The sequence below is a fragment of the Thamnophis sirtalis genome, unplaced genomic scaffold (assembly GCF_051295495.1).
Source record: "Thamnophis sirtalis isolate CommonGarterSnake01/CBP01778 unplaced genomic scaffold, rThaSir2_p1.2 scaffold_14, whole genome shotgun sequence".
In the NCBI taxonomy this organism is placed as follows: domain Eukaryota; kingdom Metazoa; phylum Chordata; class Lepidosauria; order Squamata; family Natricidae; genus Thamnophis; species Thamnophis sirtalis.
In genome coordinates this window covers 12,692,032-12,715,505 of record NW_028261394.1, presented here as the reverse complement: position 1 = coordinate 12,715,505, position 23,474 = coordinate 12,692,032, and the positions used below count along the sequence as shown (strand labels likewise).

At 46.1% G+C, this 23,474-nt stretch overlaps 1 protein-coding gene across 3 annotated transcripts in view; it reads left to right on the top strand.

Moving 5' to 3' along the window:
- XPO6 (exportin 6) overlaps positions 1-15,649 on the top strand; it is a 70,314-nt gene extending 54,665 nt beyond the window's left edge. For all 3 annotated transcript variants that reach the window (XM_087701773.1, XM_087701772.1, XM_087701771.1), the window contains 7 exons: positions 2,594-2,749; positions 3,944-4,058; positions 5,612-5,783; positions 7,835-7,996; positions 9,431-9,529; positions 11,292-11,522; positions 14,874-15,649. In XM_087701773.1, coding sequence (XP_087557899.1) covers positions 2,594-2,749; positions 3,944-4,058; positions 5,612-5,783; positions 7,835-7,996; positions 9,431-9,529; positions 11,292-11,522; positions 14,874-14,975 — 1,037 coding nt within the window. In that variant the 3' untranslated portion in view covers positions 14,976-15,649. The remainder of the gene's footprint in view (positions 1-2,593; positions 2,750-3,943; positions 4,059-5,611; positions 5,784-7,834; positions 7,997-9,430; positions 9,530-11,291; positions 11,523-14,873) is intronic.
- Positions 15,650-23,474: the final 7,825 nt, after the last annotated feature.

The following is a 23,474-nucleotide window of genomic DNA, read 5'->3' as shown; positions in this document are numbered from 1 at the left end:
TCTCAGTGTACATACAAGCAACAAGTGATAAATCATGATCATAATCACCATAAAAGACATTCATCATAAATCATAACAGCAGTTAGTAAAAGTCATAGGATGCTAAATAAGCAATCAATATAAATCTTGCTAGGATACTAAATACAGCAATATAAATTGCAAGATAAAAGCAACGAAGTTGATTTTTAAAAAAAACACAAATTTGGACTTCCAGTTGGCATGGTGCCTTCACTCAGAAAGAGATTAAGCATTTTCCTCACAAGCTGGTAGCAGGGCTAGAAATTGGCAGACATAACGCAAATATACTTTTTGTTTAGCTTAAAAATTCCTTTTTTGATCCTCAAGGAACTTGTCCCCAACAGCTCATGTTCCCAAGGTTCCTTTGCAAACTCGAACAGGCGGTGGTGGTGGGGTTTTCCTGAAATTTTGAGAAATGCTATCCATTTTCAGATAAAAAGAGAATGTTTGGGGATGAGGTAAGAGTATTAAAATAACTTAAAGCCTGTTGCAAAAAAAAAAAAGGATTTGAAAGCTTTTAAATTGGATTTTTTTTTCATCGTTTGCAAGTGATGTTTATACTAATAGCTGTATTAGCCTAAGCTTTGTCAAGGCTTTTTGCCTTGACATGAGAGCTATAAATAACTAAATGTATTAAATCTGGTTTGAACCTAATTGCATGCAACCAGAACTGCTGATGTTTAGCAGAGCTATCGTAAGTAATTAGCAGCGTACAAAATGTTTTGTTTTGGACTGTATTCAGTACAAAACTCCATGTAACATCTTGTACACGTGCAAAATTATGATCTTGAGCACTTTTAGAAGTATGTCGACACGTGACAGAGCTGGGGACCTGCTTTTGAGTTTAGAACTCTTTTCAGAATGCTGGAGACTGCTGTTTGTGCCCTTACAAGAGGACATTTTGTTAAAAAGCCGTGCTCAGTACAGTCTGAAATGAAGCCCTTTGAAGTGGCTTGCACACTTGTGCAAGGACGAAATGTGTTGGAATATTAGTAGCTCGGGTTGGTAGTTAGGCTGTTGCTTTGAGCTCTGAGCTTGGCAATTTGGTTGCAAACGTTTCGTCACCATTCAAGGAGACATCATCGGTGCATTTTGAGTTGTGCTCGTTCCAACAGACGAGCACAACTCAAAACGCACGACGATGTCTCCTCAAACCGTGACAAAACATTTGCAACCCAATTGCCAAGCTCGGAGCTCAAAGCAATAGCCTAACTTGTTCAAGGATGCTTTACCAGAGGCATTAAGTTTTGCAAACTAACATATGTAGGGAACTTGTTTACACAGATGCTTAGAAATGGACAACACAAGAAAATTACATACGTGCATGCCTTTAGCTGACAATTGACCACGTGTTTATGCAATAAGAATGATAGTTGATAAGAGGATTTATTCTGTTATACAAAGAAATTATCGTCTCCTGAGTCAACCTTGCCAATAGTCTTCCGTGGCATTTCTGGACTATGGGGCATGGCACTTCTATAAATTAAAGCTGACGGCAGGTATTAACAATTAAATTCAAAAAGAAATAAAAATCTCAACAGGAAGAGAGCTACTCCTATTCATGAAAACCTGCCTGCTGTACAGGTTGTCTTTGACTCACGACCACAACCGAGCCCAAAATTTATGTGGCTAGGCTAGACAGTTGTTGAGTTTTGCCCTCATTTTACGACCTTTACAGACACGGTTGTTAAGTAAATCACTACAGTTGTTAAATTTGTAACACCGTGGTAAAATGAATGAATGGCTTCCCCATTGACTTCACTGGTCAGGAGGTCTCAAAAGATGGTGACGTGATCCAGGGACACTGCAACCGTCACAAGTATGAAACCAGTCACCAAGGTGCCTGAATTTTGATCACGCAAGCACGGGAATGCTGCAGTGGTTGCCGGTGTGAAAAAAACAGTCATCAGTCACTTTTTTCAATGCCGTTGCAACTTCTAACAGTCACTAAACAAATGGTCATAAGTCAAGGACTACCTGCATTCTCCCCACCCACCCACCCATGGGTCCATCAGAACTAAGCAATTGGTTATAATGGAGCCGCAAGAGAGGCCCATTTTTGGATAGAGTTCCTGGAAGCATATATGTCTTTCCCAAGGAACTCGATCATTATAGAGCAGGGGTGTCAAACTCATATTTCATTGAGAGTCACTTCAGAGTTGTGTTGACCTCGGGGTGGGTGGGTGACCAGGAGGGGCGTGGCCAGCTCGACATCACTCGTGTTGGGGGCACCTGTGATGGCCCAAACACTTTGCCAGCGAAAACGGGCTCCCAAGGTCCATTTTCGGCTGCGACAGCTTCCTGCAACCCCCTGCCAGCAAAAATGGAGCTTGGGGGGGGGGCATGGATACGGTGCTCATGAGCTCTGTTTTCAACTAGGACAGCCTCCTGCAACCCTCTGCCAGCGAGGGTTTTCAAGGCAGAAACCGGATCTGGCCCATGGACCTTGATCTTGACACCCCCATTGTAGAGCCTCCAGCTAGGGAAGCTCGCCCCACTGCCTCCATCTCTTCTGAGCGTAGCTGCTGATACTGCCATGGGGTGACGGTTGGTCTGTTTCCTCTTGATCTTGCAGCAAAGGTCCTCACCCACCGGACTCTCAGCGTCCTGGAAGACATCGTGGAGAGCGTCTCTGGGGAAGCCACCAAATCTCGCCAGATCTGCTACCAGTCGCTGCAGGAATCTGTCCAGGTCTCCCTTGCTCTCTTCCCAGCTTTCATTCATCAATCAGGTATAAACTCAGACCGGCTTTCCCCGGCCCGTCGAACTTAGTATGTCCGTCTCCGATTAAAACAGGTCTTGTTCCTGGATAGTGAATGCTCATAGAGAATGCTGTTGTCCTGTTCCAAGAGCAGGAAGCAAACTCCTTTTATTAATTGACTGTGAATTCTGCTCATTTACATCCAGCAAAGTCTTTCAAGGGAGGATTTACAGTCACAGACCTTATAAGTATAATCTTTATTGCCATTGTACTTAAATACAACGAAATTGGTTTTAACCTCACTGGTGCAAAATTATAGCAGAAACGAAAAAAAGAAAGAAAAAGAAGAAAAAACTAGTGTGTGCATGGAGTGATTGTGGTTGTATTTAAAAGTCTCACAGCCCAAGGATAGAAACTATCTTTAAACCTATTTTTTTGGCTGGCTATGCTTCTATGTCTTTTCCCAATGTTAGAAGTGCGAAGAGGCACTGGCCAGGGTGTGAATCATCTCTGAGTATCTTCTTGACTCTGCTAAAGCAGCGAGACCTGGCGATGTCATCCATTGGTGTCAGAAGGCAACCAATGGTTTCTTCTGCCAAAGTGATCACTCTCTGTAGTGCCAATATCTTGGAGAGCTGACAGGCCAATATCTGCAAAACCTGGCAAGCAAGGAAGGAAGGCCAATAGCAATAGCGCTTAGACTTATATACCCCTTCCCAGTGCTGTACAGCCCTCTCTAAGCGGTTTACAGAGTCAGCCTCTTGCCCCCAACAATCTGGGTCCTCATTTTACCGACCTTGGAAGGATGGAAGGCTGAGTCAACCTTGAGCCAGTCAGGATCAAACTACTGGCAATTGGCAGAGTTAGCCTGCAATACTGCATTCTAACCACTGGGAAGGAAGGAAGGAAGGAAGGAAGGAAGGAAGGAAGGAAGGAAGGAAGGAAGGAAGGAAGGAAGGAAGGAAGGAAGGAAGGAAGGAAGGAAGGAAGGAAAAGAACAACAGCAATAGCGCTTAGACTTATATACCCCTTCCCAGTGCTGTACAGCCCTCTCTAAGCGGTTTACAGAGTCAGAATATTTGCCACCAGCAACCTGGTCCTCATTTTACCGACCTCGGAAGGATGGAAGGCTGAGTCAACCTGATGTGGGATAAATACTGGAAAAAATTCATTGGGGATAGAGAGCAGCTTTCATTCCCTGATCCTCCCTTTCTGTTTTTTCAGACATCACCGACAAAATGCTCAGCTTCTTCTTGACCCTGTTCCAAAGTCTGAGGGTGCAGATGGGGGTGCCTTTCACCGAGCAGGTGATCCAAACATTCCTCAACATGTTTACCAGGTAATGCCTCCGTGGAAGCATCAGACGCAGCCATCAATTGTCATGCCCAACTTTAGTAGTTCTGCAGGAGATGTTGCTACGGGAAAAGCAGATGCCAGTTCACCAGTTAAGGGCTTATTAACTGAACTGGTGTGAAATTTGGGGGGGGGGGTTGTTCAGCAGTGATCCCTCCAGATTGAGGGAGTCTCTTTGTAAACCAGGTCACCCTATTAATAATAAATATTGCCCTGGGCATAGAACTAAAATATCACAGAGAGCCAATTTGGCTAAGTGGCGAAAATGTTGGCCTAGGAACCAGGTATCTGTGAGTTCTAGTCCTGCTTTAGGCATGAAAGCCAGCTAGGTGATTTTGGGGCAATGACCAGGAGATATAGAGTTCTAGTCCCACTTTAAGCATGGAAGCTAGCTGGGTAACTTTGGGCCAATGACCAGGAGACAGAGAGTTCTAGTCCCGCCTTAGGCACGAAAGCCAGCTAGGTGATTTTGTGTCAATTACCAGGTAGTCTGAGAGTTCTAGTCACACTTTAGGCATGAAAACTAGCTGGGTGATTTTGGGGCAATGACCAGGAGACAGAGAGTTCTAGTCCCACCTTAGCCATGAAAGGCAGCCAGGTGACTTTGGGCCAAGGACCAGGAGACAGTAAATTCTAGTCCTACTTTAGACATGAAAATCATTTGAGTGACTTTGGGCCACTCCCCCTCTCTCAGCCCAACCCACCTGATTCCTAGTTGTGGGGAAAATACGAAGAGAAAGAAGTGTTAGATATGTTTACCACCTCGAATTACTTACAAAAATAATAAAGGTGGGATTTAAAAAAGATCATATAAATAAATAATTGGCAGGCTTTCGCAATCAAAGTACTTGGGTTTTCTTGGGCCCAGAATTTAATACAGAATACCCTGCAGAGGTTTGAACCTGGCCCAATCTATGGTCTCAGAGACCTACCCAGCTTTGAGCATCTCTTTAAAGTCACCAGCTTTGTGTCTCAAAGGTGCTTTTTCAGGAGGCAACTGGACTTCCTTGTTTTTTCTTTGAAGAAGTTTCAATTTTCATCCAAGAAGCTTCTTCATCTCTGACTGGATGGTGGGGAATGGAAGGATTTATACTCCTTGCAGACAGAGCTGGTCATTTGCATCCTTTTAGAGGGTGGTTGAAGTACTTGGAGGTTTATCTGTGTCCTGAGGGTCCCCTGAGTTGGTGCTTCTGATTCCTGCAGTCGACGTTTCTTTTTTCCTCTGGAAATCCATTGCTACTCCCACACCATTCCAAGGGTGTCCATCCCAAATTGCATAGCTAAAAGTCTGTAGAGATTCTCAGTCATCCAGGTCACGGTTGTCCCAAAGGTGCTTTTTTTCAAGAGGTAACTGGACTTCCTTGTTTTTCTTTTGAAGATGTTTTGCTTGTCATCCAAGAAACTTCTTTAGCTCTGACTGGATGGTGGGGAATGGAAGGATTTATATCCCTTGCAGACAGCTGGTCATTTGCATCCTTTTAGAGGGTCATTGAGGCCACCTAGAGATTTATCTTACCAGCTTTGGGTCTTTTGCCACAGGGAGCAGCTGGCCGAGAGCATCCTCCACGATGGAAGCACCGGCTGCCGGGTGGTGGAGAAGTTCCTGAAGATCCTTCAGGTGGTGGTGCAGGAGCCTGGCCAAGTCTTCAAGCCCTTCTTGCCAAATATCATTGCACTTTGCATGGAGCAAGTCTACCCGATTGTTGCCGAGGTAGGACAAGGTTTTTATATCAGGGGGTATTGTGGCCCACCAGTGGCCAGCAGAGCTGGCAGCAGATTCAGACAGTGAGGAGGTTGGGGGGGAACATGGGCCAGTCCAGGAGTCTGGGGAAGGCTCTGATGAGGGCTCTGTGTCGGAGGCAGAGAGGGGGCCAGGGCCATCTGACAGTTATCAGCTGCCTTCAGAGTCAGACATCAGTGAGGCAGAAGAACAGCTGGAGCCTGTTCCCAGTGTGCGTATGCACAGTTGCCAGACGAAGGGAACAGCTAAAGAACAGGGCTTGACTTGGGAGTAAGGCCACAGGTGGATGATGAATGGCCCCTCCAAGGGTAAATAAGAAGAGCGAAAGGGGAGTGGAGTTTGCAAGAGACAATTGGTTCTCTTCATTAGTTTGTGAGTCTCCCAGACTTCTTGCCAAGTTTTGCAGATATCTGGCAGCTCTCCAAGCCAGAGAAGGTCAGTGACTGTAAATCCTCCCTCGAAAGACTTTGCTGGATGTGAATGAGCAGAATTCACAGTCAATTAATAAAGGGTTTTTTTGCTGGGACAAGGAGATTGTTTCATGCTCTTGGGAAGCCTCGGTCAGAGCAGGGGGAGAGGAGTAACTGCTGAGGGCTGGCTCATCATCCATCCAAATTGGACGTGCTTGTTGGAAAAGCAATTCAACAAAGTAAGATGGTCCATTTGTGCCAGGAACCAAGAATGACACAAGGAGATCCTTCGGAGTAGCTTCTTTCTTTGTTGCTCACCTGTAAGCAGGAATCTTGCCAGACTAAAGCACAAATCTGCATAACGATTAGATACGCTCCTGAAAGGTTAGGGAAGGTCAGCCCTGCCTCTCTTCCTGCATACCAAAAATTCCGTCCTGAGCTGCCGCTTCACTCCTGGGGAAAGAACCTTTTTCCTCTTACAACTCTGTGCTAGATTCCATCACATCTTTTCTGGAAAAGGTCAACAGGCATGCATGGGGGAGGTGCACATATGGGAGATGTGGATGCATGCACGGAGGGGGGCGGGGATCATAGGCACTTGCGCTTGGTGCACAAGGTAGGTCGTGCGTGCATGCTTGGGGGCAGGGCACGCGGGGGGGGTGTCGCACACTCATTGCATTATGGGTGCGCATGTGCTCGCTTTCAGCACACAACAACAAAGAGGTTAGCCATCATTGCATAGAGTATGAGGGAGGGGAGCTGTAGGCCCAACACAATCAGATTTGCAATATTCTAATCTGCTAGCCCAGGGGTGTCAAACTCAAGGCCCGTGGGCTGGATCCAGCCTGCAGAGGGAAACAGCAAAGTACTGGCCCACATTGGAAACAGCAAAGTACTGACCCACATTGCCTCTGCCAGTGAAAATGGAGCTCATGAGGTCCGCGTGCTGCCCTCCCGAGCTCCATTTTCACTGGCAGAGGGTTGCAGGAGGCCATTGCAGCCATAAACGGAATTTGGGAGCCTGTTTTGGGGGGCAGAGCGCTCGGGCCACCACAGGTGCCCCCGACACAAGTGACATCAAGCTGGCCATGTCCATCTCGGGCCCCCTGATGTCAACCCTGATGTGGCACTCAATGAACAGTTAAGACAAAAGGGACAACTCGGGAGTAAGGCTTGGAGATGATTGGCCCCTCCCATAAGACATAAAAGAGGAGCAAACGGAGGTGAGCCTTTGCAGGAAGCAATTATTTTGTTCATGCTGGTCGGTTCAAACTCTGAGAAGCTCTGTTTGACTCTGTGCTCCGTTTGGCTTTGCAAAACTAATTGGCAATTAGGTCTCTGGCAGCATTTCAAAGGTGATAAAGTTGGGCGCTTATCAGCATTACCCTGAAAGACTTTGGCAGACTTCTGTCGGACTCTTCACAGACTGGATGTGAATCATTACGGGCTGCGAATTATGGGCTATGAATGACCATAATTCACAGCCATTTAAGTAAAAGGGGGTTTAGGGGATTAAGTGTGTGATTTATGCTTTAGGTGTAGCCTAAACGTGTTCCAACGTGTTCCAACCCCTCATGCTTTTCTTGCCCCCCCCTCCCCCTCCCTCCCCAGCGGTCATCTCCTGATGTGAAAGCTGAACTCTACGAGCTGCTTTTTCGGATCTTGCACCACAACTGGCGGTACTTCTTCAAGTCCAACGTCCTGGCCAGCGTCCAGAGAGGAGTAGCTGAGGAGCAGATGGAGAACCAAGCCCAGTTCTCTGCCATTATGCAGGTATCATAACACGATGATGATGATGATGATGATGTTATCCATTCGGCCATTTCCGACCCTTAGCGATTCTGTGAGCCAGGTCTCTCTCCACATCTTCTGATCTTGCACTGCTTCTTTGAGTTGTTCTATGCCCTGGCTGGCGTCGTTCTTATTTGAGCTGCGGTGGCGCAGTGGTTAGGATGCAGTACTGCAGGCTTCTTCTGCTGAATGCCGGCTGCCTGGAATTTGGGAGTTTGATCCTGGCCAGCTCAAGGTTGACTCAGCCTTCCATCCTTCCGAGGTGGGTAAAATGAGGACCCAGATTACTGGGGGCAAGAGGCTGACTCTGTAAACCGCTTAGAGAGTGCTGTAAAGCACTGTGAAGTGGTATATAAGTCTAAGTGCTAGTGCTCTATCTATCTATCTATCCTTCCTCAAAGCCACTGAGCCATGGTGGCATAGTGGTTAGAATGTAGTGCTGCAGGCTTCTTCTGTTGAATGCCGGCTGCCTGGAATTTGGGAGTTTGATCCTGGCCAGCTCAAGGTTGACTCAGCCTTCCATCCTTCCGAGGTGGGTAAAACGAGGACCCAGATTACTGGGGGCAAGAGGCTGACTCTGTAAACCACTTAGAGAGGGCTGTAAAGCACTGTAAAGTGGTATATAAGTCTATATCTATCCTTCCTCAAGGCCACTGAGCCATGATGGCACAGTGGTTAGAATGTAGTACTGCAGGCTACTTCTGCTGCCTACTGGCTGCCTGCAATTTGGCTGATCAAATCTCACCAGCTCCAGGTTCCTTCCTTCCTTCCTTCCCTCCTTCCCTCCCTCCCTCCCGCCCGCCCGCCCGCCCGCCCGCCCGCCCGCCCGCAATGATTAGAATGCAGCATTGCAGGCTGACTCTTGCTCACATCCAGGAGTTTGATGCTGTCCAGGCCCCAGGTTGACTCAGCCTTCCATCCTTCCGAGGTGGGTAAAATGAGGATTCAGATTGTTGGGGGCAAGAGGCTGACTCTGTAAACTGCTTAGAGAGGACTGTAAAAGCACTGTGAAGCGGTATATAAGTCTAAGTGCTAGTGCTCTATCTATCCTTCCTCAAGGCCACTGAGCACTGAGTCTAAGGGCTATTGCTATTCCTTCCTTCCTATGCAGTATTGCAGGCTAGTTCTGCCAACTGCCAACAGTTCGATCCTGACTGGCTCAAGGTTGACTCAGCCTTCCATCCTTCCGAGGTGCATAAAACGAGGATCGAGATTGTTGGGGGCGATAGGCTGACTCTGTAGACCACTTAGAGAGGGCTGTGAAGCTAAGTCTAAGGGCTATTGCTGTTTAGTGCAGGTTCACATTCTGTGCGGCCAGAAGCTTCCAGTTTTAGTTCTCCCTGGGGTATCTCTCTGTGCCATCAGTTCTTCCCACTGGCCTCAGCCACACCCTCCTGAGTCTTCTCTCTTCCCTAGGCATTCGGCCAGTCCTTCCTGCAACCTGACATACATCTGTTCAAGCAGAACCTGTTCTATCTGGAGACTCTGAACACCAAGCAGAAACTGTACCACAAGGTGAGCGGGGATTTATTCTGAAAGCCAGAGGAGGCCGATAGCAGCCAGCAGGTGACGGAAAATATTCTTCCCCATAACTGCCTGAATGGGAAGGGCTGTTGGCTTGGCGAGAGCCCAGCGCACCTGCCGTTTCTGAAAAACTCCCCACCTAAGTGCAGATATGTCTGCAGTGAAATGGTTGTCGCAAAGGTGTTTTTTCAGGAGGCAACTGGACTTTCTTGTTTTACTTGGAAGATGTTTCGCTTCTCATCCAAGGAACTTCTTCAGCCACTATCCAGTCAGAGCTGAGGAAGGTTCTTAGACGATGAATAAGGATGGGATGGGATGGGATGGGATGGGATGGGATGGGATGGGATGGGATAGGATAGGATAGGGAATAAGGAATAAGGAATAGAATAGAATAGAATAGAATAGAATAGAATAGAATATCAGGAATAGGATAGAATAAGGAATAGAATAGAATAGAATATCAGGGATAGGATAGGATAAGATAGGATAGAATAAGGAATAGAATAGAATAGAGAATCAGGAATAGAATAGAATATCAGGGATAGGATAGGATAAGATAGGATAGAATAAGGAATAGAATAGAATAGAGAATCAGGAATAGAATAGAATATCAGGGATAGGATAGGATAAGATAGGATAGAATAAGGAATAGAATAGAATAGAGAATCAGGAATAGAATAGAATATCAGGAATAGGATAAGATACGATAGAATAAAGAATAAGGAATAAAATAGAATAGAATAGAGAATCAGGAATAGGATAGGATAGGATAAGATAGGATAGAATAAAGAATAAGAAACAGAATAGACTAGAGAATCAGGAATAGAATAGAATATCAGAAATAGGATAGGATAAGATAGGATAGAATAAAGAATTAGGAATAGAATACAATAGAGAGGAGAGAATAGAACAGAAAATAGAATAGAATAAAACAAACTTGACTTTATTGTCATTTTGAATGAACACTAGTTGGCATGCGTTACATTCATACATTCATTGCATACAGCTCTTAAAAGGTCACCACCTCCAATTTTACACTACGTAAACATGACAAGATAAATAAATATAAAATTATGTATATACCAACTTATATTATATGACACACAGAAATAACACAGTCTAGTTCTACATGTTTACGGTGAGAAAAACGAACCTTGTGAGTTTGCCAGATGGCATAGAGCAGGGACGGAGAACCTTTGAGACACCAAGCGCCCAAACTGCGTGTGGGTGCCCAAACTGAAAGGTGCATGCACGCATGCACAACAGAAACCCAAAGGCCGGCCGGCTGGCAGGAGGCAGGGTATCCCAACACCGGCAGCGTGGCAAGAGGTAAGATTTTTTTTCTTTTGTGAGCTTCTGTTTCGTCCTTTTCAGGGAAACAGAAGCTCATGAAAGAAACGCCATGGAAATCTGACGACACTCACACATGCCGGCTGAGAGGGCTCTGTGTGCCACCTCTGGCTCACCCCATCATGGGCATAGAGGGAACGAAGCTGCTACAGAATCTGGAAGTTCCACTAAGAAATCCTCCAAAACCTCCTCCCAGAGGGGAAACGTCTTCCAAGGAAAAAAAAACACAAGAAAGTTTGAAAAACTTTCTTGAAAAAAGCACTTTTGGGGACAACCAAGGCCCGGGTGGCTTAGAAGGTCTTACAGACCTGTAGTGAAATGGTAGATTTTTGGGGGAGTGGGGGGTGGGGAGGGATCCCCGTTCTCACCCCCTTTTTTTGTTTTTGTTTCCCGTTTGCTGCAGAAGCTCTTCCAGGCGTCGATGCTCTTCCAGTTTGTGAATGTGCTGCTCCAGGTCCTGGTGCACAAATCCCACGACCTCCTGCAGGAGGAAATCGGCATCGCCATCTACAACATGGCCTCGGTGGACTTCGACAGCTTCTACTCGGCTTTCCTCCCGGGGTTCTTAGCCGGCTGCGACAGGGTTGACACCAACCAGAAAAACGTCCTCGGGAGGAACTTCAAGATGGACAGGGTGAATTTGGGGCGGAGCTGGGCTTGGGTTGGCCCTTTTGCAGGCCGACGGTCTCCTTTATCCCCAGTGGCCAAGTACAGTTAGTCCTCGACTTAACAGCCGTCCCTTTAGTGGCCATTCAAAGTTAAAACAACAGCGGTGGAAAAAGTGACGTATCAACATTTTTCACACTTCGTGATGAAATTCAATTTTTTTTACTACCGGTTCTGTGGGCGTGGCTTGGTGGACCTGGTGTGGCTTGGTGGGTGTGGCATGGCTTGGTGGGTGTGGTATAGCTTGGTGGGTGTGGCATGGCTTGGTGGGCGTGGTGTAGCTTGGTGGGCGTGGCAGGGGAAGGATACTGCAAAATCCCCATTCCCCCCCGCACTCGGGCCAGCCGGAGGTGGCATTTGCCGGTTCTCCGAACAACTCAAAATTTCCGCTACTGGTTCTCCAGAACCTGCTGGATTTCACCCCTGCTTCGAACCATTGTGGCATGGTGACGTGATCAGAATTTAGAAGCTTGGAAACTGGCATGTATTTATGACGGTTGTAGCGTCGCAGGATCAAATGATCCCCTTTTGCAATCTTTCTTTTTTTTTTTAAATCCATTTATTTTTGTTTTCAAATACATTGGTGCTTTAATGAACAATGTATTGTCTGAGTCATTTTAGGTTTACAAAATAATAATCAATTTACTTTATGCTCAATACTAATGACAGTAATAGTACTATTCAGATATATAGAATAGAATAGAATAGAATAGAATAGAGTAACAGAGTTGGAAGGGAACTTGGAGGTCTTCTAGTCCAACCCCCTGCCTAGGCAGGAAACCCTACACCACTTCAGGCAAATGGCTATCCAACATCTTCTTAAAACCTTCCAGTGTTGGAGCATTTACAACTTCTGGAGGCAACTTCTGTTCCACTGATTAATTGTTCTAACTGTCAGGAAATTTCTCCTTAAGTTCTAGGTTGCTTCTCTCTTTGATTAATTTCCACCCATTGCTTCTTGTCCTGCCCTCAGGTGCTTTGGAGAATAGCTTGACTCCCTCTTCTCTGTGGCGGCCCCTGAGATAATGGAACATCTGATAATAGTCTTTCAACTTCTAACAACTGCATCTACATGTTAATCGTAATATAGTATTTTCCCCATTTCTAATTTCTACCTCTATTTTCTAATTCTTCATCAATCAAATCTTATATTAAGAAATATTCTATATCTATTCCTCATCTCTTGCCCTTTTTCGTATATCGACTCTTTTTTTTTTTACCAATCTCCCATGCTCCTCTTTATGACGGTTAGTGTCCTGGGGTCATGGGATCCGCTTTTGCGACCACCTGACAAGCCATGTCAATGGGGAAGCCAGATTCACTTAACCACCGTGTTACCAATTTAACAACTGCAGCGATTCACTTAACAACGGTGCAAGAAAGGTCGTAAAATGGGACAAAAGTCACTTTAACAACTGTCTTGTTTATCAAACAAAACTTTGCGCACCGTGGTGTTAAGTCGAGGACTACCTGTAAAATTCCCTTGGAAGGGCCACCACATTTTAATCCCTTCCGTAGCATTCCAGATTTGCTATCCCATAGCCATCCTGAGCTTTTTCCCAGGGTTTATTTCCATGCAATTTCTCTTCCTGGGAAGGCATTCTGGGAAAATGGACGGGGGCTTATTTTCCGAGAATCATAAAAAATACAAATTGTGCCCCAGAACCTTGGACTTTGCATTGTTTGCTTGTGTATTTCTACATTGGCTCGGTGACTTTTCATCAAATAATGGAAAAAGAAAAAAGAAAATTGATTGAGAAAGCTCGTTTGCTTTTCAATGGAGGCTGGTAAAGTCAAAGTGCCCTCATTTTTGTTAAAAAAAAAACCAAAAACTTTATGAGGTTTTACAGGTAATCATTTGTTTAGCGATGGTTGGAAATTACAGCCGCACTTGGAGCGGGGGAAATAGTTATGATTGTTTTTCATAGGAATGCTTTTCATACTTATGTCGGCTGCAACGTTCCCAGGATCACACGATCAAAATTCAGACATTGGCAACTGATTTGTGTTTATGACGGTTGCAATGAGCTGCGGACACCTGATCCTCCTTTACCACCTTCTGATAAGCAAAGTCAGTGAGGGAGCCAGATTCTCTTCACAATCCTGTTACGGCCTTAACAGCTGCAGCGATTCACTTAACAACGGTTGCAAGAGAGGTCGTAAAATGGGACACTTAACAAACGTTCTGCTTAGCAGCAGAAATTTTGAGCTCAATCGTGTTTGTAAGTCGAGGCCTATAGCTGTATGGTAAATGTAGAATAGAATAGATATGGAATAGAATAGAATAAATATGGAATGGAATAGAATAGAATAAATATGGAATAGAATAGAATAGATATGGAATAGAATAGAATAGAATAAATATGGAATAGAATAGATATGGAATAGAATAGAATAAATATGGAATAGAATAGATATAGCAATAGCAGTTAGACTTATATACCGCTTCATAGGGCTTTCAGCCCTCTCTAAGCGGTTTTCAGAGTCAGCATATCGCCCCCACAGTCTGGGTCCTCATTTCACCCACCTCGGAAGGATGGAAGGCTGAGTCAACCTTGAGCCGGTGAGATTAGAACCGCTGAACTGCAGATAACAGTCAGCTGAAGTGGCCTGCAGTACTGCACCCTAACCACTGCGCCACCTCGGATATGGAATAGAATAGAATAAAATAAATATGGAATAGAATAGAATAAATATAGAATAGAATAAATATGGAATAGAATAGAATTAAAATAAATATGGAATGGATTAGAATAGAATAGAATAAATATGGAATAGAATAGAATAAATATGGAATAGAATAGAATAAATATGGAATAGAATGGAATGGATTAGAAGAGAAGAGAATAAATATGGAATGGAATGGATTAGAATAGAATAGAATAGAATAGTCCCAAAGGTGCTTTTTTCAAGAGGCAAGTGGACTTTCTTGTTTTTTCTTGGAAGATGTTTCGCTTCTCATCCAAGAAGCTTCTTCAGCTCCAAGAAAAACCAGAAAGTCCAGTTGCCTTTTGAAAAAGCACCTTTGGGACAACCATGGCCTGGATGACTGAGAATCTCCATAGACTCTGAGCTTGGTGGTTTTCTTGCAGACATGTTTTATTACCCAGCTAGGTGACATCCGTGCTAACCCCACTCCCTTCTAGCACCGATGATGTTACCTAGTTGGGTAATGAAACGTCGGCAACAAAACCACCAAGCTAGGAGCACCAGGGAAATGCTCCTATTCTAAGCAGCCTTTTTGAGCCTGACCAGAGCTTAACCAGCAAGGACCCTCCTCTGACTCTAACCCTTCTGCCGTTTTCTTCCCCCTCCCCAGGATCTGCCGTCGTTCACCCAGAATGTGCACAGGCTGGTCAACGACCTACGCTACTACAGACTCTGCAATGATAGTTTGCCCCCGGGGACCGTGAAGTTATAGCCCGCGACGACGACGGACTTGACGTGTCCCTCTCCCGTTTAAGGAGTGGACCTGGTGTAGCCACTGCCTCTGTTCCTCCGATCTCGGCGAGCCCTTTGGGGATGCAGAGCGCCTCAACCCCCGTGCGGCTCAGGGCCCGGAGAGCAAAAGCCGGGCCCCTTCCTCCGTATCTTCCTCCCATCTCGACCTCACGGCTGAGTCAGCAGCTCTTTCCTCCCGCGGGGGGACTCGGAAACCCGGAGACCGGCCATTCTCCCTCCCTTCCCCACACCCCGGCTGGGTGTTTTGTGTCTTAATACCGTGGCATTGATTTAAGTCTACAGGTTTTCGGTGACTCGTCTTGTGCAGCCATCACGAGGCGGAAACGCCACCAAGTCTACTTGAGGGGGTCTTCCCACCTTCATGCCATTCCACCTGCTGCCCTCCCTTCCCGCCGTCGCTGAGAGGACCGATACCCGCCTGCCCTCAGTCCTGTTTTTACAATGCCTTGAACCCTCCCTTCCCTTGGCGATTCAAAGAGGAAGCGAGAGAGAGAGAGAGAGAGAGAGAGAGACCAACAGACTGACTTCTGTTTCTTTTATGATTATTTTTTAAAACTGTGGGTTTTGTTTTTATTTTCCTTGTCATTCCATTGTGATACTAAAACTGCTTCATGGAAATAAAAAAAAGGCTTACTTCGTTGTTTTAAAAACAGACGGGGAAAGCAGCCTCACTCTCGTAGTCTTGGGGCTAAGGCAGTGATGGCAAACCTTTTCAGCACTGAGTGCCCAAACCGGAACACACGTCCATTTGCGTGCGCCAAAGTGCCGGAAACCTAAAGACCAGCTGGCTGGCATGCGCATGCCTGTTTTTTGGCCATTTTCTGGGCGTTTTGGGGCAAAACATGGCCTGAAAACAGCCTGAAAAATGGCCTGAAATGGCTCAAAAACAGCCTGAAAACAGCCTCCCAAAACGGCCAGAACAAACTCCAAAACGGCCTGGTTTTTTGCCACTTTCTGGGTGTTTTGGGTCAAAAAACGGCCTGGAAAATGGCCTGAAAATGCCCCCAAAATGGCCTGAAAACAGCCTGAAAAACGGCCGGAAAATGGCTCAAAAACAGCCTGAAACCAGCCTCCCAAAATGGCCAGAACAAACCCCCAAACGGCCTGGTTTTTTTGCCATTTTCTAGGTATTTTGGGTCAAAAAATGGCCTGAAAACAGCCTGAGAAACAGCCAGAAAATTGCTCAAAAACAGCCGGAAAACGGCCTCCCAAAAATGGCCTGGAAAAGCTCCAAAATGGCCTGTTTTTTGGCCAGTTTTGGGGCAAAACATGGCCTGAAAACAGCCTGGAAATAGCTCAAAAACAGCCCCCCCCCCAAAAAAAAAATATGGACTGAAAACAGCCCCCCATGAAGAGCTTGTTTTTTGCCATTTTCTGGGTGTTTGGGGTCAAAAAATGGCCTAAAAACAGCCTGCAAAATGGCCTGAAAACAGCCGGAAAATGGCTCAAAAACAGCCTGAAAACAGCCCCCCAAAATGGCCTGTTTTTGGGCCATTTTCTGGCCGTTTGGGGGCACAAAACAGCCTGGAAAAATGGCCTGAAAATGGCTCAAAAACAGCCTGAAAAAGCCCCAAACCGTCCTGTTTTTGGGGCATTTTTCAGGCTGTCCTCGGGCCATTTTCTGGCACTCCCAACACCTGTGAAGACCAGCTGGTAATGGCGCACTTGTCCACCCATGAGAAGGCTCTGTGTGCCAGCACAGGTCTAAGGCCCCAGGACGCCCAGATGCCCTCACTGGAGGGTCCCCACCATATTTGCTTCCAGTTAGTGAAAATGGATGAAGCCCTGCGTGAGCCCTTGGACTGGACGATCAGTCAATCAGCTTGGAATCTGGCCTCCACAAGGAGTCCTCGACTTAACAGCAGTTCCTCTAGTGGCCATTCGAAGTTGCAACGGCATTGAAAAAAATGACTTGGGACTCTTTTTCACGCCAACAACCGTTGCATGATCTCGTGATCAAAATTCAGGCACAAGACTCACTTAACAATTGTCTCACTTAGCCACAGAAATATAATTGTGGTTGTAAGTCAAGGACTATCTGCTTACTACCATTATTTTATACTGATTTTTCTAAGGGATGCTTTTCTTCACGACAGCCCAATAAGGTAGACTACCGTTGTGATTCTCCTAACTGATGAATGAACGCTGAGCGAGATGCTTAAGGCCATTTAGTGAAAAGATAGATAAACTGAACCACGAATACTTCAGCTTCGATCCCTGAATCCCTCTGCCATATTAATTCGGCCCATGGACTAGTGCTGGGCTTTTAATGCTGCTGGTATTAAATTTAAGGGGCATGGTGGCTCAGTGACTAAGACGCTGAGCTTGTCGATCAGAAAGGTCGGCAGTTCGAATCCCTAGTGCTGCGTAATGGAGTGAGCTTCCGTGACTTGTCCCAGCTTCTGCCAACCTAGCAGTTCGAAAGCACGTAAAAAATGCAAGTAGAAAAAATAGGAACCACCTTTGGTGGGAAGGGAACAGCGTTCCATGTGCCTTTGGCGTTTAGTCATGCCAGCCACATGACCACAGAGAACGTCTCCAGACAGCACTGGCTCTTCGGCTTTAAAATGGAGATGAGCACCATCCCCTAGAATTGAGAACAACTAGCACATAAGTGCAAGGGGAACCTTTACCTATTAAATTTACTGACAAAGAAATAAAACATTAAATAAAAATTTAACACAAAAATAATTTGTCGCAGAAGCGGCTGCCTGCAAAAGCTCCTAGATTGTGACTGAAAGGCAAAAGCCGGAAGCAGTATGCTCTGTCCAGTATGTGGGTAGACCAGGTTGCCCTGATAGACAGGTCTCACTGGGAAAAAAATTTAATGTCTCCCCTGGTATAGCTGACAAAGCAAGGAGAACCAGTGGCTTAGAGGTTAACACATCTACCTAATATGTAAGCAACCTGGGTTCGAATCCCAGAAAGGCTAGCTGATGAGAGCTAAATTGCTTGAAACAGCTCTATACTAATCTCCCCTTATTTCTTTGTGGGTACAAATCATTTTGACACAAAAATAGTTTGTTGCAAAAGCAACTGCCTGCAAAGGCTCCTGGATTGTGGGGCTGAAAGGCGAAAGCGGAAGCAGTGTGCTCCGTCCCATCCATGGGTAGACCAGGTTGCCTTGATAGGCAGGTCTCACTAAATAGAACAATGCTGCTGGGTTTATTTTAAATTCTGGAGCTCTGGATTTTCTCGGCAATTTGTGTTTCCAGATAGGACGATCTGGACAGACCGGACGTTTGAATCCTTTGGACCGATGTTTTTTTTTCCTCCATTCTTTTATTCTTCGACATGTGGGTGCTGAAACATGGAATCTCAGTCCACGGTTGTAAGGTGGATTTTGGCCCCCAAGCCACATGATGTCCCTGGCCTGGGGTTGGGATCAGCAGCTTGCGAAAAGCCTGGTTGCAGGTTGCAGGTTGAATGTTTACCCCCATGCGTACTTTCCTCATCAGGATCGATCGACCGAGGGCACCTATTTATTTGGACAGTGTCTGGAGCCAGATGAAAGCAGCTGTGTTTTTGATATTTGGAGGTTTCTGGTTGTTACTTGCAAAGTTGTGTCCGACCCACCATGACCCCATGGACAACGTTCCTCCAGGCCTTCCTCTCCTCTACCATCCTCTGGAGTCCGTTTAAGCTCATGCCGACTGCTTCGGTGACTCCATCAACCCACCTCCTTCTCTGCCATCCCCTTCTTCTTTTGCCCTCCATCGTTCCTAGCATGAGGCTCTTCTCCAGGGAGTCCTTCCTTCTCATTAGGTGGCCAAAGCATTTGAGTTTCCTCTTCAGGATCTGGCCTTCTAAAGAGCAACCAGGGTTGATCTCCTCTAGGACTGACTGGTTGGATGGCCTTGCAGTCCAAGGGACTCGCAGGAGTCTTTTCCAGCACCAGAGTTCAAAGGTCTCAATTCTTTGGCGCTCAGCCTTCCTTATGGCCCAACCTTCACAGCCATCCATTGCAACTGGGAAAACCATAACCTTGACTAGACGCACTTTTGTTGGCAGTGTGATGTCTCTGCTTTTTAGTATGCTGTCTATTTGGGGGTTATACTCTCCTAAAACACCAATATTAAGAAAAACCTAATGTCCTCCTAGTTTGAGATGGTTATGGACCGGAAAAGTGGAGCAGTGACATTGATTTGCACATGTTTCAACGTTTTGTCCTTGACATATGACTGTAATGAAGCCTGCCCATTGCTGTTGTACGTTGTGATGGTTGTAAAGCAGGTTGGATATTTGAGCAATTCAATTTTGTGATGTTTTTTTGTGGCAGTTATTCTGCACACACATCGGTCGTTAAATACCATAATTGTTAAGCAAACCAGCGGTTCCCAACAGGTGACATTTTGCCAGAAATGGGACGGGAGGGCCAGTTTTCTGCCAAACCATCTTAAAAAGCACAGGGGCTCAATGGCTAAGACACTGAGATTGTCCATCAGAAAGTTCGGCGGTTCAAATCCCTAACCCTGCTTAACAGAGTGAGCTCCCATTACTTGTCCCAGCTTCTGCCAAGCTAGGAGTTCGAAAGCACGTAAAAATGCAAGTAGAAAAATAGGAACCACCTTTGGTGGGAAGGGAACAGCGTTCCGTGCACCTTCGGCATTTAGTCATGCCAGCCACATGACCATGGAGATGTCTTCGGACAGCACTGGCTCTTCGGCTTTGAAACGGAGATGAGTACCGACCCCTAGAGTCAGGAATGACTAGCACATATGTGCGAGGGGACCCTTTACCTTTATCCTAAAAAGTGGTCATGTGACCACCCAAACCCCTGCAAATGGTTGCCAAATGCCCCAACGTTTCTTGGAAAACTTGACGGTGGGAACTTGGAATCAGCACCAAAAGTATCTTTTTTTTCAGGTGGTTTGCAACTTTGAATGGTCGCTAAGGGATTGGTTCTAAGTCAAGAACTAGTTGCATGTCAACAATAGGGGATCGGGGACTGGTTTTCATTGACAGTTGGGGTGATATTTTGGGAGAAACGAGCAGAAACAACGGATCTGGGGAGTTTTTAAAGGCTAGAAATTGAGACTGTGGTCGATCGAGCCCATCTGTGTTGGGTGAGAGCAAATATTTGTTCAGTTTACTCTTAAAAGCTTCCAGCACTTCTGGTTTCAATGATTCGATATAAGGTTGTTCTGTGGCCCATCTCTCACTGTGTCGGTATAGCTGTTATCCATTCTAAACTTGAGCTTAAAGGGGAGGGGAAGAGAGGGGAGGGACGGACGGTAGGTAGGAAGGAAGGAAGGAAGGAAAAAAAATTGGAATTAAGATTGCCGGGAGAAATAGCAACAGCCTCAGATATGCAGATAATACCATTCTAATGGCAGAAAAGTGAAGAGGAACTAAAGAGCCTCTTGATGCAAGTGAAGGAGGAGAGTGCAAAAGTTGGCTTGAAACTCAACATTAAGAAAACTAAAATTATGGCATCCAGCCCTCTCAATTCCTGGCAAAAAATGAGGAAGAAATGGGGGTAGTGACAGATTTTATTTTCCTGGGCTCCAAGATCACCGCAGATGGGGACTGCAGCCAAGAAATTAAAAGAGGCTTGCTCCTGGGGAGGAAAGTGATGGCAAATCTAGACAGCAGACTACAAAAGCAGAGACATCACCCTTCCAATAAAAGTGCATCTAGTCAAGGCTACGGTTTTCCCAGTTGCAATGGATGGCTGTGAAGGTTGGACCATAAGGAAGGCTGGGCGCCAAAGAACGGAGGCCTTTGAACTCTGGTGCTGGAGAAGAAGACTCCTGCATTGAGTCCCTTGGACTGCAAGGCCATCCAGCCAGTCAGTCCTAGAGGAGATCAACCCTTATTGCTCTTTAGAAAGCCAGATCCTGAAGAGGAAACTCAAAGACTTTGGCCACCTAAGGAGAAGGAAGAAGGACTCCCTGGAGAAGAGCCTCATGCTGGGAACGATTGAGGGCAAAAGAAAAAGGGGACAGCAGAGAATGAAGTGGCTGGATGGAGTCATTGAAGCAGTCGGCGTGAGCTTAAATGGACTCCAGAGGATGGTAGAAGATAGGAAGGCCTGCAGGAACATTGTCCATGCAGTTGTGATGGTTGGATGTGACTTCGCAACAACAACAACAAAAATTCAAAGAATCTACCGAAAGGAAAGGATAGGGGTTGGGATGGGAAGGAAGGAAGAAAAAAGAAAGGAAAGATAAGGGAAGGAAGGATGAAGAGAAAAAAGAAAGATAAAGGAAAGAAAGAAAAAGTAGGAAGTTTGGGGAAAAGGCAATTTTGGAGAAAGCGGAGAAAATCAGTCTGGAATTATGTATTGAAGAGCACATCAGACATCAACAGCCGGAGGGAGGAAAAAGTCTCTGCCCTTGATGGCAATGCTAATATTTTCTCTGGGCTGTTGTGCTAAGAGCAATGAACTCTGACCCTGAGCTCTTTGGGCCGCAGCCAATTTGGGAGCTGGGTTCAGTGGACAGATTTGGAGAAAGTGAAATGCCCTGTGGGGGGGGGGAAGCAACTTGTGGTTCAAGGCCTGATTGGCCTCTAAATTTTGACCAGTGGATTCTTCCTCTTGGAGATATTGTTGGTCGGCATATGCAAGGTTTTATTCATGCAATGATTTGATTTCTACATAGCTGCCCATCTCAACAATTGAATTGAGTTGAATTTTATTATTTGTATGCCGTCCTTCTCCGGGAGGGACTCAGGGCGGTGAACAACTCAAAAAGGGGAAAAGGGGAACATAGAACAGAATACAAATAATTAAAATAGGCAAGAATCACACAACCACACAAGTCGAGAGGGGAGGGGAACTCATCAACCCCAGGCCTGCCGGCAAAGCCAGGTTTTGACGGCTTTTTGGAAGGCCTGGAGAGAAGTGAGGGTCCAAATTCCTGCGGGGAATTCGTTCCAGAGGGCCGGAGCTGCCACAGAGAAGGCCCTCCCCCGGGTAGTAGCCAGGTGGCATTGGCTAGTAGACGGAACCCGGAGGAGGCCGACCCTGTGTGATCTAATGGGTCTTTGGGAGGTAATTGGCAGCAGGCGGTCTCTCAAGTACCCAGATCCAATACCATGAAAGGCTTTATAAGTGACGACTAGCACTTTGAAGCGTATCCGGAGACCGATCGGTAGCCAGTGCAGCTCGCAGAGGATAGGTGTAATGTGGGTGTACTGAGGTGCAGCCACAATCGCTCGCGCGGCTGCATTCTGGATGAGTTGAAGTCTCCGAATACTCTTCGAGGGCTGCCCCATGTAGAGCGCATTGCAGTAGTCCAGTCATGAGGGCATGAGGGCATGAGTGACTGTTGCGAGCGCCTCCCGGTTCAGGTAGGGACGCAACTGGTGCACCAGTCGAACCTGGGCAAATGCCCCCCTGGTCACAACAAGGGATTGTGGTTGCCTTGAGCTGGGTCCTTGGTCTGGCCATTTGCTCACTTCCCCCACCAACAGACTTTTAACAACAGTTTGTAAGTGAAATTAAGTGTCACTCCCAATGGCTGATTCCCACAGAGCCCCAACATAAGAAGTTGTTGTTGTTGTTGTTGTTGTTGTTGTTGTTAGTTGCGGACTCATGTCCCACCCATCGGGACCCACTACTAATGACTCACTAATCAGATGGTGCAAATGTGTGTCAGGGCTGGGTTAAACCTATAAAGTTCCTAAGGGCCCATGAAGAAACTTTCAGCTGCTCCAATCTACAAGACATGGATCTCTTTGGTTAGATCAGCCTTCTCCAAACATGGCAACTTGAAGACCCTTAAGGACTTCAACTCCCAGAACTCCCCAGCATTGGAGCCATTGCCAAATTTGAAGACCCCTGAATTATACGATAGGACTTGTATTTTGAATACAGCACAGATATGTCCAGTTTGGAGATTCAGAGGTTGTTAGTTGCGAAGTCGTGTCCGACCCATCACGACCCCATGGACAACGTTCTTCTAGGCCTTCTCTACTATGCTCTGGGGTCCATTTAAACTCATGCCAACTGTTTCAGTGACTTCATCCAGCCCCCTCATTCTCTATCGTTCCCTTCTTCTTTTGCCTTCCATCGTTCCCAGCATGAGGCTCTTCTCCAGGGAATCCTTCCTTCTCTTTAGGTGGCCAAAGTACTTGACCTTCTACAGAGAAGTCAGGGTTGATCTCTAGGACTGACTGGTTGGGTGGCCTTGCAGTCCAAGGGACTCGCAGGAATCTTCTCCAGCACCAGAGTTCAAAGGCCTCCATTCTTTGGTGCTCAGCCTTTCTTATGGCCCAACTTCCTAACCCAAAGACTAGGAAGACATAAAAGGCAGCAGATTTGGGTGTCCTATGGAACTTCTTATCCCACACAGATCCCAATCAGAAATATGATTTGCATGGGGCTGAATGAGAATGGTAAATAAAGGAAGTATCAGAGCTGCTAATAAAAAGGAAGGACCATCTAGTAGTCTGTTTTCCAGGCTTGGTGGTGGAACGTTTCAGCTCTCAGAAGTAAATCATTTTAATTTTG